General features: G+C 39.5%; 1 protein-coding gene across 1 annotated transcript in view; it reads left to right on the top strand.

The window, feature by feature from the left end:
* LOC134542720 (cadherin-89D) overlaps window positions 1-17,800 on the top strand; it is a 153,667-nt gene that overhangs the window by 63,511 nt on the left and 72,356 nt on the right. The window contains 2 exon segments of the mRNA XM_063387193.1: window positions 8,149-8,541; window positions 11,898-12,200. Coding sequence (XP_063243263.1) covers window positions 8,149-8,541; window positions 11,898-12,200 — 696 coding nt within the window.

The raw sequence follows: 17,800 nt of genomic DNA, 5'->3' as shown, positions 1-17,800 counted from the left end.
TTGCAGTTTTAGATTGAACTTATGAAAGTTATGTAATTTATAAGTGACTAACAACACCTTCCATTTCCTTCAATAACAAAAACAAGCACCACGTTTACAAACGGGAACCGGAAATTCAAATATCGTTAGTGTTCTGTTCTTTTTCTGTGTCCGAAGTACACAGGTTGGGACGAAAAGTTCAAATTGACGAATGTCTTCGGACCAGGTAGGTTAAGACCTTCGCCCACTTGACGCATGACGTCAGAGGGTCACGTGGACCAATCAGCGACGAGTGTCCTTCGGACACAGTTTAGGACATTGCTATTGTAGACGGGCCATTACTGCCACACACGCACAAAACCCTAACTGATAGTCGTATTTACATACCTCGAATAAATACATCTTAGCACTTGAGCAAAACCATTTTTGCACAGCTATTTCACAAATAAAAGTGAGTGTGTGTTGTACCACATGTCCAAAAGAAGGAATGTAAAAATATTTTGTAAATATTACATATTTAATACAAAAATAATTTATTTTAAAACATAAAGTATTGGCGGTTATTACGGCTTACCTAAGGGAGATTTAAAATAAAAATATCATTTAAATCATGTTTTATTTCTAATCAGTAGGGGCATGCAGATTTCGCGAAAAGATTTCGAGACTAGATGAAAGTTAAAATACTATAGCATCGTCTGTATTATTTGATTGGGTGAGTTTCTACCAGGTACATATCGATTGTAACAACACCAATCACAGAGATTCAGTGCGAAAGTAAACGCTTCCTGAGTGGCTCCGCCAAATAAGGCAACGACTTCTCACGCAGACGGCCGCCAATCACAAGGAAGAAACCACAGGTGCGGGTATACCTTGTTGCAATCTAATAAGTGTTCATATATTTTCGCAAAAAATGCCTGCCCCTACTTATGAGACTTGCAAAATATTTGAAACAACAACATCTTCTGTTATATAAAAAAATAAACTTTTAGAAATAGCTGCCAGTAGGCCATATTTTATTATGGCAGAATAATAAGACCTTTAACTATAATTGACAAAATAAACAAATCATATGCTTAATCTCTTACTTGAGATAATAATAATATAAAAGCAGTTCTTTAACATGCAATACTTCTAACAACTCTATAAATTTATTCGCCAAACATCTGATCTGTTAAAACGACAAACTCATCGTGGTACCATTTCTGCTCACAACATCTGAACACAGAGCAACAGAGAATTCTTGGTGTCACAGGCAGTCCTCTTTCAGAAAACCTGATTATCCTTTTCACAAGATCATCTTCACGATCTTTGTTGATGATGACTCTTCAACCTAACTGATTTTTTAAGCTGCCACTCTTATGGTTCATCTAGTAGGGTAGTAGGGGTAGTAGGAGGTACTTTCTCACTGACAACCAGCTCTGTGAAGGTTACCGTGGTGAGACGGCCACCGCAGGCCCATGTAGGAGGTACTTTATCACCTGTGCCAGCTCTGTGAAGGTTACCGTGGTGAGACGGCCACCGCAGGCCCATGTAGGAGGTACTTTATCACCTGTGCCAGCTCTGTGAAGGTTACCGTGGTGAGATGGCCACCGCAGGCCCATGTAGGAGGTACTGTATCACCTGTACCAGCTCTGTGAAGGTTACCGTGGTGAGACGGCCGCCGCGGGCCCACGTAGGAGGTACTTGCTCGTTGGTGGCCAGCGAAAGTGCGATGACACGGCGATACAGCCAGAGAAAGGACGGGTCATGCGTCACCATTCTCCCCCTCCTCCCTGCACCCAAACACCACCTCGTCCAGCCCGAGGGCCAGCCAGTAGCACCTGCACTTGTCTGAGCACTTTCCACACGGCCCCTGCTGAGCACTCGCCGCGCGTCGCCGAGCAGGTGGTCCCAGGCATGGCCGGGCATTCGTGTGAGCAAAGCCATTGCCTGGCTCGCATGTAGACATTGCCCATCATGCACATAGCCTAGTCCAGTTCAGGTTTTAACATACTGCTTCTGATTTATACAAATGAAAGAAAAGTCTGTTATTATATTTTAATCATATGTGAGTGAAATTTTAATTTGAAGCAATTATGGTGTGTGGATTCAAGCTTTGAACATCGCAAAGATTTTTTTCAGGGTCGTATGCAGGGCGGAGATTAGGTATATTTATACCCTGGCCCCCGAAACATAGAAAACCAATCATGCCCATAAAATAAATGGAAATAATTTGTAATCAATCAGCAATAATAATGGTTTTTTTTCCTCCCCTCCCAAAAATAACTTTCTCAATCGTTTCTAAAGTTATTTATATGTATTTACATTTATACACTGTAAATTAGGTTTAAGTAGTCTATATATTACCCTTAAATGTATATAGAAGCAAGCACCTATAATACCGGTGTAGGCTAGTCTGCATTCATCTCGAGAGTACAGGTCACCTAAGAATAAAGAAATTTATTCTTAGAACTACTTACACAGTAGTCAGCTGCTGGCATAGCTTGGAGTGCCGTCTAATTATAATTATTCTTTGAAATGCTTCTAGCAAGTGGTAACTCTCAAGGCTTCCAATAACAATTCGATCTCAACATTCAGTAGTAAAACTAGCGATTAGCCAATAAGCGTCGAGCATGATTTTCTCACGAAGTAGGTACTGCCGATCAGTTTTCCTTCTATTCTCTTTGCCACCATGCGCTGGCTGAAGATTAAGCTAAGGAATCGCTTGGGCACTTATAGAACCAGATCAAAACTAACGTCTACGTCCCTAACACAGGCAATGTGAAAGTGCAACAGTACGCGACTGTTATAGCAGTTTAGTTCATCAATTTCGGAGCTTTCTTTTCCCTGCAGCATGCTGATAATTAAATGCGCATTTTAAAACCAAGTTTACAATGTTCGATTATTCCTGTATTCATAATAAAAGAAGAGGAAAAAACTACTAAGGATGTATCTGCGTTGATGTTTTCTGGATTAACAGTTTTTTTTCTAATAAGTAAAATATTTTAAAACTTTTTCAAATGATTGTGTGATAAATTAAATGTAAAGAAATAGCTTGGCTTCTGGGCTGTAGCCGCGTCATTGGCTAATAATTCATAGACGTTTCGGTCGACATTGCAGTTGCCATCATCAGGGAGAAGTTACTACTACCAGTAGGTAACTGCTCCCTGATGATGTTTTCAGGAACTAGGTCTTCACGCCAGCCACAACAGTGAAAGTGCGCTCAGTTAAAGCTTCTAAGTCCACCTTTAAGTCCCTCCTTCCAGAATAATGTCAGCAACAATCCCACTAGTTCATATCGGATGAATACTGCTGTATTTAATTTAATAGTGAATTTCCAACAAATTAACATTGTACTCTCGCAGTTATGCTCAAGCAGTGTAAGCACACGAAAGAAAAATAAGTAAAATTATCAGCGTTGTAGACTTGTAGTATGTCGTAAGGAACATGTCTAAATATTCACCTTAATTAATCTGTGGGAATCATGTTGATGGAGGTTTGAACTGAAATGCAACTAGAACAAGTTGATATATTATTAGGGCCGGGCCATAAATGGTAGAAAAATAATAAAAATAAATAATTTAAATTTTGTAACTGTATCGTTAAAGAAGAGCGACTGCACACATTGAGCCAACAAACGTCAACTTTTAAAGCTACAGAAATAAGTGGCAGGAGGAAACTTTACCGAAATTGCCAATTTGTTTAATTTTGCACGATAGGAATGTCATGCCAGAGTAAATGAATTTAATTTGAACATTGAGTGTCACTTATACACTTTGAGTTCAAGTGTAATATGTGTCATTTATTGAAATTTCTTAGGTAAATAATTTCCTAGAAACATTATCTCAGCTGATTAGATCCCCCGCACCCTCTCTGATGGTCGTGTAAGCTGAGGCATCCGTCTGGGGAAGTGAAGATGCAGGACGGGCCGGGAGCTCGCAGCTATCAGGTGGCCGCATCTGCCGTGGCCCTCCCCTGTGCTCTGGACGCAGCACGCCCTCTGCTCCACTTGTACGAGACCAGCCGAGCTGTACTCTCACCGGGACAGTACATCCAGATACGGGCGATACATAGCTGAAAGAATCAAGCATTAAAGATTAACAAACCGACGGACTTTATTGTTATTGTAACGATTGAATACGGGGAGAACTAAGTTCGTAAGGGATAGCTCAACTAAGTTTTATCACCGTTTTAGTAAATTACTATATTTACATCACTACTTTTACTTAAAAATGTCATCACCAATAACTCGCACTTAAAAATTGTTTATTTGCAAGTCACTCAATGTCTGTCAAGATCCATAGTTTGCACTCCTCACTGAAGCTAAGCTTAAACCCGCGCCTGTTCACACACACACAGTCTCGCGCCACTCAGCCGCACTCTCTCGATCCCGTAGCTCCACGTCGCGCCACTTTCGAGGGGGTCTCTCACCTTCTTCGCCGATGTCGCACTTGCCTTCACTCGCGGAACTCGCGGATCTCTCCGAACTCACGGAACGCCAGCGGAGACCAGCGTCGTTGCTTAAGTACCTGTGGCGTTTTACTCGAACCGACGAGAACGAATTGGACGAGTCTCGTAATCCCGGGTCGACCCAACGCCCGAAACATCAAGAATGACGACGCTTATTCAAGGCACTACACGCGGTGGCCTCTGTACACCAGGTATTCCTTGGCCGCTAAGGGTGATAATAGCCCGAGGCTTGACGATGTTCGTTTGAAGAGAGGGAGAGGTAGAGAGAGGCCTTGTAATCCGGCCAGGCACGCGGGAATGTTTACGTTAATGGACGGCGCGTGACGTCAGTGGCCGTGCGAGACCGCCAGCCAGCAATGAACCTGGCGCGCATCGCGGTCTTGTCACTTACGTTCGTAACTTTATGTTATTAAAATATACTTGTTTGAAGCAATTATACGTACATATTTGCAATTCTTCCTCCAATATATACACAGTGTAAACTCTTTATAACGTCACTTGATTTAACGCCAAGCTCCTTAAAACGTCGAAATTGCTTGACTTTGGTTGGTTCGCCTGGTTTTCTATACAATAATACACTCGATATAGCGTCACGCTCACTCTATTTAACGAACACAATACGACATTATAAATCATTAAGCAGTACTATCTAAGTTGCCGAAGTTGATCAGCTGCGTACGTTCTTTTGTTTGATGTTTTGTTGTATTATCTAGCACGTGTTTACTTCAACTGACTTACCGGAGATTCTAAGAAATGTTGTCTTTTCTTTTTGTATGATGAACTTGCACATGTTTACCTCGGTCTCTAGTTTTTTGTTAAGTTGTTACACATTTTCATTTTCGCAGTTGCTTACAGACTTTCAAACTGTAAACATGGCGAGTAAACGAAAATCTTTGTATTATTGAAGAAAATGTTTTATTAAGCATTTGATGCAGCAAAATTATTAGAAAAATATTTGGGTAAATATTTACTTGGGCGGTATTTCCGAAAAAAAATGTTAAAAATCCGAAAATACCTTTATTTTATGCTGTTAAACTTCCTCTTTTCATTAAAATCGGCGGAGATTAGAAATTCCAAATACTTTAGGAGATATCGAATTTTTAAATTTCTTCATATGTAGTTGAGCGGTATTTGTGAAAAAAAATGTTAAAAATCCGAAAATACCTTTATTATATGCTCTTCAAATTCCTCTTTTCATTTAAAGCGATATAACGATTTTCAAATATGTCCCCGAGTATGGCCCGAAGTAAGCCTTTGACGTGTGTATGAGTGTTTGCCGACCCAGACAGGAGAATGGAATGGCCGAGTCTCGGGACAGGAAGATAGTCGCTTCAAGGTCGGTCGTCACGAAATGTCGCTCGAATCCAATGCTCGGTTCCACCCGGCCGTCCGCGCGGTCACCTGTTATGTCCGTGTCCGCGGCCGTGCGTGTCCAGAACACTCGCAGTCGCCTCGGCGGCCTTGGCTGGTTCACCTCACGGACGAAGCAAATGTCGCAACACTAACACGTCCACCATGCAATGTCGTAGAATGTCGGCTATTAGTTTCATTACAGTCCAGTACATCTACAAGGTCTAACTGTGGGGTCGCTCGGTTGTCCGATCTGTAACGCGAAAAGATCTGAACACTCATTGGACTACAAAAAGGTACACACGCACATGTGGTTTCTTCCTTGTCATTGGCTGCCGTCTAGCGAGAGAAGACGTTGCCTTATTCGACCGAATTACTCAGGACGCGTTTACTTCCGCACTTAATCACTGTGATTGGTGTTGTTACAATCTATTTGCACCTGGGAGAAACTCACCCGATCACGAGATACAGACGGTGCTACAGTGTTTCAACTTTCAACTAGTCTCGAAATATTTTCGCGAAATCTGCATGCCCCTAGTAATGCAACTATAAGTATTAATTTCTGTCTAATGATTCGTGTTACAAATTAATGTTTAATTTTTAAAATCGAAAAATGTTTAAGGTAATTAAATGATTCCTACATAGTGTGTAAAATACTACAAACCTTTAGATTACTTGTATTATTGCTAGAGACCTGAAAAATTCGCGGGTTCGTTTCGTGTTACGCTAAAATTCAAATAATTATACCTAAGTGCTGCTTCTGCCATTGATTGGTTCACTGTTTATCTGGAGGACTGAGGGCCAATTAGAGACCCTCACTCATAGAAGTGTCGAATCACAGGCCACCCAGTCGAGACGACTCACAAGTCAGCAACTAATAAACAGTTGGAATTTGCCCGAGTGTGTAGAAGATATTGGAGTCTATCCTAGAGGTCATTGAACCCGCCAATTTTTCCGGTCTCTAATGATTGGGTATATCTGTAATAGAAATATATTTTGAGCTTGACTCTCTTCCATATAATTACTAAATTAACAAACACAACAACATTATTATTTAAGAAATTAAAATGGCTATAACGTTTGAACATAATTGAAATAGCCCGAAGACAGCGGATTATAATTTGTTGCTCATAGCTGAGTCATGCTTGGTTTTAAAATAAATAACAGACCATCACGTAAATATTTGCGTTCATAGTCACTGAGGTCCCCTTTAACTAGAAAGGGACCATCTGGAATGTAACATTTTAAATTTTTTTTTTAAATTTCAATCCTTTATTTTTACGGTAATAATTCGTTTAATCAAAAATTGTTTCAGCTGAAGTTTTAGATGAAGTCAACGATTTATTTAATAAATTATAATGGATTTTATAGTAAAACTATAAAAAAATAATGATAATTTTTTTACCTTCAAACCTTGTTATTTCCACCCCCTGAAGTAATGGTTGGTTAGATAAAAATTTATTTAAACAATTGTTTATTCAATATTTATAAAGTTTAACCTAAATGAAAATTGATTCGGTAGTTTAAATGGTTGGGAAATCTTTTATTTATTTTGTTATCCCAACCCAAGTTTAATGGTGAATTTTATCAAAAATTGCAACAGATGAAAGTCTTAGATAAAAATTATAGGATTTAGAACCAATTCAAATGGATTTGATAGTGTGCCTAATAAGGGAGCTTTGAATTGTTCGTCATTCAACCCCTGTTTATTCCACCCCTTGCATTCATTGTAGGTCTTACGAAAAAAACTATTTTAAATAAAAGTTGTAGATTATAATTAAAGGTTTTACAATGAATTAGAACGAATTTGATAGTGTACTATTTAAGGAAAAAATGAATTTTTTAATGTTCTACCCTGGTTTTTTCCAACCCCTTGTAGAAATGGTTCATCTTATCAAAAATCGTTTCCGATAAAAGATTTAAATAAAAATTATAAGATTTACTAACACTCCGAACAGATTTGACAGTTAACCTACTATTAGAGTTATGAATTTTTTTAAATTCTACTCCTCATTATTTCAACCCCTAGCAATAAAGGATCGTCTGATCACTTTTTTTTTTAGAATAAAAAGGTTTGTAACATAAATCATAAGATTTACAAATAAATTTTAACGGATTTGATAATGTATGTACTAAGGTACGTACTATGAGAGTTATATTTTTTTTTTAATTCTCCCCCTTATTCTTTCAACCCCTTGCAGCAATAGTTCGTCTAATCAGAAATTTTTCCATACTGTTATAGATAAACATTATAAGGTTGATACATAATATGTTCAAATTCGATGTTATACTTACGAAGGGATATTTTTTTCCATCCCACCCATGTTTTATAAACTCCTTGTAGTTATCAAAGAGAAAACGCGTGCGCAGGGCCGGCGCGTGCACCAGGAGCTGCGCTTCGAGCCGCCCGTGGAAGCGCGCGACCAGGACCTCGCCATAGACGCGCCGCTGCGCTACGACCTGGTGGCCGGCAACGAGCGCCGCCTCTTCGCGGTGGACGCGCGCAACGGCTCGCTGTTCCTGGAGCGCGAGCTGGACCTGGAGCAGGAGCGCGGGCTGCCGGGCAACACCTTCACGCTGCAGCTGCAGGCGGCGCAGCTGGACAACCCGCTGCGGGCCGCCACGGCGCGCCTCGAGGTCGAGGTGCTGGACCTCAACGACAACCTGCCGCAGTTCGAGCACCAGCTCTACAACATCAGCATCGTGGAGAACCTGCCCAACGGCTTCAGCGTGCTGCAGGTGGTCGCGCGCGACCTCGACCAGGTGCGTCCTGCCATCACCGCCACATGCACCTCGCGGGAACCCATAGGTAGGGACCGGAAAAATTCTCGGGTTCAATGACCTGCAGGATGAACTCCATAGTTCTACGTACACTCGGTCAAATGTCACCCACTCATTGGCTGCTGTCTTGTGAGACGTCCCAACGTAGCAGCCTGTGATTCGATAAAGCTTTGTTCGGGCGTTTCTCATTGGCCCAGAGACATCCAGGTTAGTTGTGAGCCAATGGCAGAGGCACCAATGAGGTATAACTATTTGTATTTTAGCCTATCGCGAAATGAATTCGCGAATTTTTCCGGTCTCTACTCATAGGTAGAGACCCGGAAATTTCGTGAATTCGTCTGGCCTCAGGGTAGAATTCAATGTAATAGGTGTGTTAAACCGATGTTTGCTTATCCATTGGTTGATTTCTTAGTGAGAACAGTTTTGGACTTGTTAATCAACACTAGCTGATTCGCTTACTTCTCTCCTAGCTGGGAATCGTTTGGCTCACGGTCGTGGAGGTTGCGTGTCCAAACAACTGCGGTCCATTCATGAACACAGTGCGAGAGTGTGAACGTTTGCATTCTAACTTGCGAATAAATAAATGAATGCGCGAAATTTCCGTATCTCTACTCATAGGCTTATGTTCCTGACGCGCCGAAAGTCCGAGTTCGATCCCTGCGATGTTCCTACCCCGTATCGCTGTGCCGGACGAAAAGCGAACTATGAGTAGAGACAGGTAAAATTCGCGGGTTCATTTCGACTGGTCACGTCAGATCGTCAAGTACGGTGGGTCCTTGATGGTAGGATCACTAACACGTAATACATAAATATATGGTGATTCCAACTCCAGGGCTGACCTTTTTAAATGTATAAGAAACGCGTTATTAATTAATGGTTCAAAACACATTATAGTCTTTGCTATATCATACTTTTAAAAAACTTGTGTGTATCCCAGTAATGAAAAATCTTAGACAATAACCATTACAGTCGCGATAGGCTAGAATTCAACTGCGTGTAACTTATTGCCGCTTCAGTGATTGGAACACAGTTTTGCCTGAAGGACTGTGAGCCAATGAATGACCCTCAACGTAAGAAGTATCGAATCACGAGCATCCCAGTCAGCTGGTGTCACGAGTCAGTAGCCAATGAGCTGGTGTAATATTCCCGCGTACATAGAGGATCGTGGAGTCCATCCTAGAGGTCATTCACACCGCGAATTTTTCCGGTCCCTAACTATGGGCCCTGCTTGGATAAGACAAGTGGCCAAAGTATTAACGGACACTTTCCCCATAAAGTATATTAACTGGTCAGATAGAACAGCATATTAGTTGCATTTCGGTGTTTTTTTTTTCATTCCCATTTCAAAATAACCAAAGAGGCCCAGAAAACTAGTTACACAGCTTTTTAATTTTGGGTTACAGGAAAGTTGACGATTGAAGCAAATTTTTTAGAATCCATGATCATTTTGCGATCGAAAATGACTAATTCTAAAAATATTAATTTTTTCCTCAGCCTGTTAACTTTGTATGGGTTTACAGAAATTCCAGTGTCCATAAGGTGGCCATAAATGTTTCCAAATAAATTCAGATGTTATCCAAAAATTACGACCAAAGTTATACTGGTAATCCTCAAAAATATTTCCCAAATTTTGCCACGAGTAGCCTCTGCGAATCTTTATAGGTGGGATCATAAGGGAACGGGGCATTTTTTGTTCATTATAAGAGAGCTTGGGTGTCACCTAAGAAGTCAATTCACAAGTCACTTACTAAATAGGGAACAATACAAACGACTATTTTCCATTAACACCTATCAATTTAAATATGTCATTTTGTTTGCACTTTGACTAAAAACCCCTGACACTAGCTAACTTGAATCAGGCGCGCAGTACCAGCCAGAGTGTAGTTGAATTCGGGTGACGCTTGTCGGTAGGGAGACAACGGCGAGTTCACGTACCAGCTGGAGTGTTGTTGACTTTGGGGCGACGCTTTCGGCAGGGAGACAACGGCAAGTTCACATACCAGCTGGAGTGTTGTTGACTTTTGGGCGATGCTTGTCGGCAGGGAGACAACGGCAAGTTCACATACCAGCTGGAGTGTTGTTGACTTTGGGGCGATGCTTGTCGGCAGGGAGACAACGGCGCGTTCACGTACCAGCTCGAGTGTTGTTGACTTTGGGGCGACGCTTGTCGGCAGGGAGACAACGGTAAGTTCACCTACCAGCTGGAGTGTTGTTGACTTTGGGGCGACGCTTGTCGGCAGGGAGACAACGGTAAGTTCACATACCAGCTGGAGTGTTGTTGACTTTGGGGCGACGCTTGTCGGCAGGGAGACAACGGCGGGTTTACCTACCAGCTGGAGTGTTGTTGACTTTGGGGCGATGCTTGTCGGCAGGGAGACAACGGCACGTTCACGTACTAGCTCGAGTGTTGTTGACTTTGGGGCGACGCTTGTCGGCAGGGAGACAACGGTAAGTTCACATACCAGCTGGAGTGTTGTTGACTTTGGGGCGACGCTTGTCGGCAGGGAGACAACGGTAAGTTCACCTACCAGCTGGAGTGTTGTTGACCTTGGGGCGACGCTTGTCGGCAGGGTGACAACAGCCATTTCACCTACCAGCTGGAGTGTTGTTTGATTCGGGGCGACACTTGTCGGTAGGGAGACAACGGCGAGTTCACGTACCAGCTGGAATGTTGTTGACTTTGGGGCGACACTTGTCGGCAGGGAGACAACGGAGAGTTCACATACCAGCTCGAGTGTTGTTGACTTTGGGGCGACGCTTGTCGGCAGGGAGACAACGGTGAGGTCACGTAACAGCTGGAGTGTTGTTGACTTTGGGGCGATGCTTGTCGGCAGGGAGACAACGACGAGTTAACGTACCTGCTGGAGTGTTGTTGTCGGCAGGGAGACAACGGCGAGTTCACGTACCAGCTGGAGTGTTGTTGTCGGCAGGGAGACAATGGCGAGTTCACGTACCAGCTGGAGTGTTGTTGTCGGCAGGGAGACAACGGCGAGTTCACGTACCAGTTGGAGTGTTGTTTAATTCGGAGAGACGCTTGTTGCCAGGGAGACAACGGCGAGTTCCCGTACCAGCTGGAGTGTTGTTGACTTTGGGGCGACGCTTGTCGGCAGGGAGACAACGGTGAGTTCACGTACCAGCTGGAGTGTTGTTGACTTTGGGGAGACGCTTGTCGGCAGGGAGACAATGGCGAGGTCACGTAACAGCTGGTGTGTGGTTGACTTTATGGCGACGCTTGTCGGCAGGGAGACACCGGCGAGTTGATATACCAGCTGGAGTGTTGTTGTCGGCAGGGAGACAACGGCGAGTTCACGTACCAGCTGAAGTGTTGTTGTCGGCAGGGAGACAACGGCGAGTTCACGTACCAGCTGGAGGACCCCCGCGGCGCCTTCGTGGTGGACCCGCGCACCGGCTGGCTGACGGTGCGCGACCAGGCGGCGCTGGACCGCGAGCGGCAGTCCTCGCTGACCATGAGGGTGGAGGCGCGGGAGAAGGTGCCCAGCGCGGCGGGCAGCCAGGTGTCAGCGGCCACCGTCGAGGTCACGCTGCTGGACGCCAACGACAACAACCCGGCCTTCGTGCCCTCCAACCTGTACGAGTTCTCCGTGGAGAGCGACGTGCGCGTCGGCAGCATCGTGGGCCAGGCAAGCGCTCTCCCCCTCTTTACCTATAGGTATTGCAAAACAGCAATAGCCTTTATACATCTGTATTCATCTGTAATAATGATGATGTCACGTTTCTACTTAACCAATAATTTTCTCTCGTGATTTTTTTTATCGTTCGTAAATTATTCTGTAATGAATAAATATGTATATTATTCTAGGTAGTGCTTCTTTTTTTTGATAGCATTCACGTACAGTTGTTAGGCCTATTCCTTATTAATATAGACCTGCCAAATTCGCTGTTTTGATGGCCTTCAGGATAGACTGCACACACCCCTGTACACTTGGGCAAATAATGCAAGTTCATTGGCTGCTGACTTGTAAGTCGTCTCAGCTGGTTAGTCTGTTATTCTATCCTTCTTTGGTTGAGGGTTTATAACTGGTTGAGATTCGTCCAGATGAACACTAAGCCAATAGCCAATAGTAAAATTATCTAAGAGGTATATGTGTTTGAATTCTAGCCTATCACCGAAAAATCCGCGAATTTTGCAGGTCTCTATACAAGATATTTGCTTCTTTAATGGATATTCGCCTATCAACAAGTGCAAATGCAAATTTAAACAAAAAATTTAAGACTTTCACCTTAATTTGTTTTCTAAGCCAATCCGTATCTTTCTTCGGACATCATAATGTAAGTTTTCTTCATGCTCACACACAATTTAATTTGTAGATGAAATTAAATTAATGATAAATTTTTACGCGATGTCCCATTGCAAAACAAGATTTGAAGCCTTAAACAGTTTATAAGTAAGACGATTACAATTATAAAAAAAATAAAACATCATTAAAAAATAGTATAATTTTCAAATTATAGGCATTTTTTTAAGTTTATAAATGACATTGTTGCACTAAATTATAATATGCAGTAACTAAAAACGTTCGCTACTCAATCATAAATAAACCTACTATTCCTACTATTCATAACAATTCAAAATAATATCAATCATCAGGGAGAACAACTATTTAAAAGACTTAGGAAGAAAAATAATTAATTGGGTACATTTGACTTGTCATGCTTTAAAAAATATTACTTTGCTAATTTAGCAAGTTTTTTTAAAAGATGACTAATAAAAATAAATAACTGGCTAAGTTATCAAAGTAATTGTTTTTACAGAATCAACCGATTAATTAATATTTCGCATAAGTCTTGCAAACGACCAAGTTACAGCTTGTTCGATATTATTTTGAACTAGCTGCAGTACCCGGCTTTGCCCGGGCTGAACACCGGGTGAAATATTGTCCGCGAGTTACAGCAAAATGGATAGCGATATGTCCAGTGTGGTGGACATTAATAAATGAAACATAATTACTGTTTGTGTATCTGTGATCTATGGTTTTCTGTTTACCCATGGCGATCGGTTGAAAGGTTTAGAAGTTGATGCGCTACAGCGCCATCTAGCGGCGAGTTACAAAAAAAAATGGATAGCATAAAAACCTTCTCCATGATAAAAAACACTTCGATGTGCCAACTTTCATGGCGATCTGTCAAACGGTGTAAGAGTTTATCGACGTCATACATGCCAACATCCAATTATATATTTTCTTATATTTCGAAATTTTAGGGCTTTCACTTTTGCGGAAAGTGGATGTTCAGGACCTCGAATGGTTTGGAACACTCCATCTCGAAAGAATAGATATTTGAAATTCCTGAAATTGTCGACATTTTGGGGCTTTGTTCCCAGAGGGGGGCGGGGGGTTCGAGGACCCTGAATGGCTTGAAAACACTTAAAGTCGAAATAGAAAGATTTTTAAAAATTTTTAAACTTTCGAAATTTTGTTACTTTAACCACCTGGGGGGGGGGGGAGGGAGGGGGGTGATGTTGAGGACCCCGAATGGCTCAGAAACACTCCAAATCGAAAGAGATATAAAGGAATATAAGCATAGAAAAGAGAAAGAATGTAGAAAATTTACTGTACTCATATCTACCATAATAACAATATTGACAAATAGAAAGATTATTACCTACCTATGAATAATTATCTAAATAAATTAATAAATAACTGTATATTTAAGAATTTACGTACATACATAATATTAAACTTCAAACTATACACACCAAAAAAAACTAAGGATGATTGTGAAACTATTTTTTATTTGTCATAATGTTTAAAACATTTGTAGGATTTGTTTATAGTAAAACTGTGGTGACAATATTCTGCTTATCCAAAGGAGTATATAAATTAATAGAGATATCACTCCCTGTACACACCACAAATCTTTAATTAAGTAAAAAAAAAAAACATAGTCCAAAATGAAACAAAAAGTATAAATAACAATTAATTTGACAAAAAAATTTATACAACTGGAATGACAATGTTAACATCCGCCTGAAATTTAATAGAAGTAGGTAGGTAAGAATATATATATATAAGAAATTAAATGAAATTAAAACATACATAAATAAAATTATCTCACACTCAACCAAACATAATGTTTAATATGAAATAAAGGAAGATGGCAATTACACGTAACTATTCTAATTAATAAAAAAATCAACTTTCCTGAAATAGTTAAATTCAAATTTTTCAACAATATATTACATAATTGATAAATATTTCTGGTCTTCGGTCTCAGCAGCCCTAAGACTCTTGACGCTCAGCAGATAAATTATAAACACTTAACCAAACTCCTTGCACATAAGTAGGTACTGTAAAAAAAATAACAATATTGACAAATAGAAAATATTACTAGGCCCTTCCAACCTATGAATAAATTTCGAAGAAATTTATAAGTTTAAGAATTTATGTACCTACACAATATTGAACTTGAAACTATCCACACAATAAAAACCTAAGAATGTTAGTTAAACTAATTTTTTTTATTTGTCATAATACCTAAAATACGTATGTTTCCAAAATGAAGAAAGTATAAATAATGACCAATTTGACAAAAATAAATTGTACAATTCGAATGACATTGAAAACATACACGTGAAATTGAAAAGAATTATGAGTGCCCTAGGTAGGGAGAAAAAAAATATATAGAAGAAATTAAATTTAAAAAAAATGGGTGCGTGTACTTAGGTACGCGCATTAGAAGTTAAACTTCTTTGGCATCATTAAAAAATAGTTTTTAATTGCATGCAAAAATATTGCGTGGAGTCCCTCCTCGTGGAAGAAGTGAAACTTCGTAATGTGGAAATGAAAATAGCAAGGGGTAGAAATTGATTTTTAGTGAAATCATATTGTATCAAATCAAACTTAAAAAAATAAAGGAAATAAATTTGTAACGATTCATAGATTGATCTTCAGAGAGAGAGAGAGAGAGAGACCTATTAAATGTCTATAAAACTAACTTTTTTATGAGAGCAGATCTTCATGAAATAAATCATGAAATAAATCAACGATAAAAGCTGTTTATTTAAGTAAGCGGACGGGTTCACCCGAAGGAGAAAATTGACGCGGCGAGACCTCGTGGACATACAGAAATGACACACGCTCACTATATATGTGTCTATGAAACATGATTTTTTTCTGCAATTTAAATTGTAATTTACAAAAACGGTATTGAAAATTGAAACAAATATGCCGACACTACAAACTGTCAAGATATTTATTTTTTTCTTTCTCTCTACTTAGTTCCTTACAATAGCAAAACGTAACGTAATGGCTTGAAAGCTATTGTTCGGCAGACATAGAGGAATGACACTAACACTTTGTATATCTATGACACACATTACATAAAATTAAGATATATTTTTTAACCCGTTTAAAATTTATTTTTTTAGACAAAAGATAGCCTATGTCCATCCCCAGGATATAATCTATCTCCTTGCCAAATTTCATTACGATCCGTTTAGCCGTTCAGCCGGGAAAAGGTAACAAACAGGCAGACAGACAGACAGAGTGACTTTCGCATTTATAATATTAGTAAGGATTCCTAATTTTTAGTATTAATGATGGTTTATGATTCCATAGAAAATATTTTTGCTTAATGTTTATGTTTTAAAGGTCAATAATTAAATACTTTTGAAATCTAAGAAACTTTTTGTATTTTCATTTATTTTATTCAGAACAGTAATTATTTGGCCTAGTTAAATTTTTGTCTTGTCGTGACATCTTATGTATGTGTTTATAAATCACATGTTTATTTAAGAGTGGTGGTAGCATATATTTAGTGGCAAGCTCTACAATGATGTCTATTATCGGTGACATTAGTTGAAAAGAAAGAAGCCTGTGTTAAACTCCTGGAGGATCCAGAAACGGAAGCCGGCAAATAAGTAACTTGTTACTAGATGTGTTTCCATTAAATTCCTTTATTCATTTGCTTTACATATTTATTTTTATTTCGCTTTCAAGGGTAGTAGTTTATAATAGCATGTCCGCCTCCAGGAGTCGAATAGTAAAGCGATATCCGGTTTTCGTTCTTTTGGATTGTGACGTCACGGTAGTCATTTTGGATTGGACTTGATCTCGGCCCTGGCTTTGACTTGGGAGACCATCCTTGATGATTTTATGACTGCCATATTTAATTATATTACCACCACCATTTCGTTTTATAGAACTTTCTACCATCTTGTATTCCAACACTTCGTTTTCTAGGCAAATCCTAGTTGATTATGATGTCACAGTCACTACATTGAAATTCCTTAATCATCAGAAAAAAATGTTGATAACATAAAAAATTAAGAATATAGTTTAATTATATTTTAAAACATACCTTTGCATGGAGCTTGAAGTCCTTGGTTCTATCCCGACGAGGGCAAATAAAATGGCAACGATGTCCTTACTTCACGGAGGCTATCAGCGGACTGAACCCCACCACTAATATCAAGTAATATATTACATCAACTAGTATGACGTCATAGCGGCCATCTTGGATCCGCCATTTTATTTTCGTCTGCTAAAGATCGCTGCCTTCATATTAGTTTATTTTTTTATCGCTCGAATGCAGTAGTAATATATATTACTAGACAGTCAACTATTGTCACGTCCGGAATTTTGTCGGCCATCTTCGCAGACATTTTGAAAATCTGTTTTAATTTACTCAGAAATTCGGAAAATATTCCAAAAATCGTCAAAAAACAAACACAATAATATATTGATTAATACGATCGATTCCTGTTATAGTTTTAATCCTTGAGAGTGGCAAAAAAAAAATTTTATTTTAAAAATATTTAAATAATATAATATAAAATAAAAATATATTTAATACTGTGTTTATTACCCGATTATAGTGGCATCCGCTGTCTTGTTTGCAATCTTGATCATAATATTTAAAATCTGTAAAATCATTAAATATATACTCATTAATACATTAAAGGATTGCATCGATGTCTGTCCCTTCTGATGAGTAAAACAATTTAATTTTGGCTCAAAAATATTAAGTAAATATATCCTACATTTGACCATAAAAATTAATGATCTTGAAATAAAGGACCTAGTTGTTTACAAATAAAAAACTCATTACAAACATCCTACTCGATTACAAGTACAAAATTGCTAAAGTTATAATTTTTTTTTTTTTTATTTCTGCATCTGCTACCCAGGAATTGAAACTAGGTTTGATCCTCACTACCTGATGTAGGATCATACATTTCTTCGTTTCAGAATCTTCTACTGCAAACAAATTTTGGGATACA

Source organism: Bacillus rossius, assembly GCF_032445375.1.
Source record: "Bacillus rossius redtenbacheri isolate Brsri chromosome 9 unlocalized genomic scaffold, Brsri_v3 Brsri_v3_scf9_1, whole genome shotgun sequence".
In the NCBI taxonomy this organism is placed as follows: domain Eukaryota; kingdom Metazoa; phylum Arthropoda; class Insecta; order Phasmatodea; family Bacillidae; genus Bacillus; species Bacillus rossius.
Note: the sequence above shows the minus strand (reverse complement) of the source record. Positions and strands in the feature narration are given on the sequence as shown.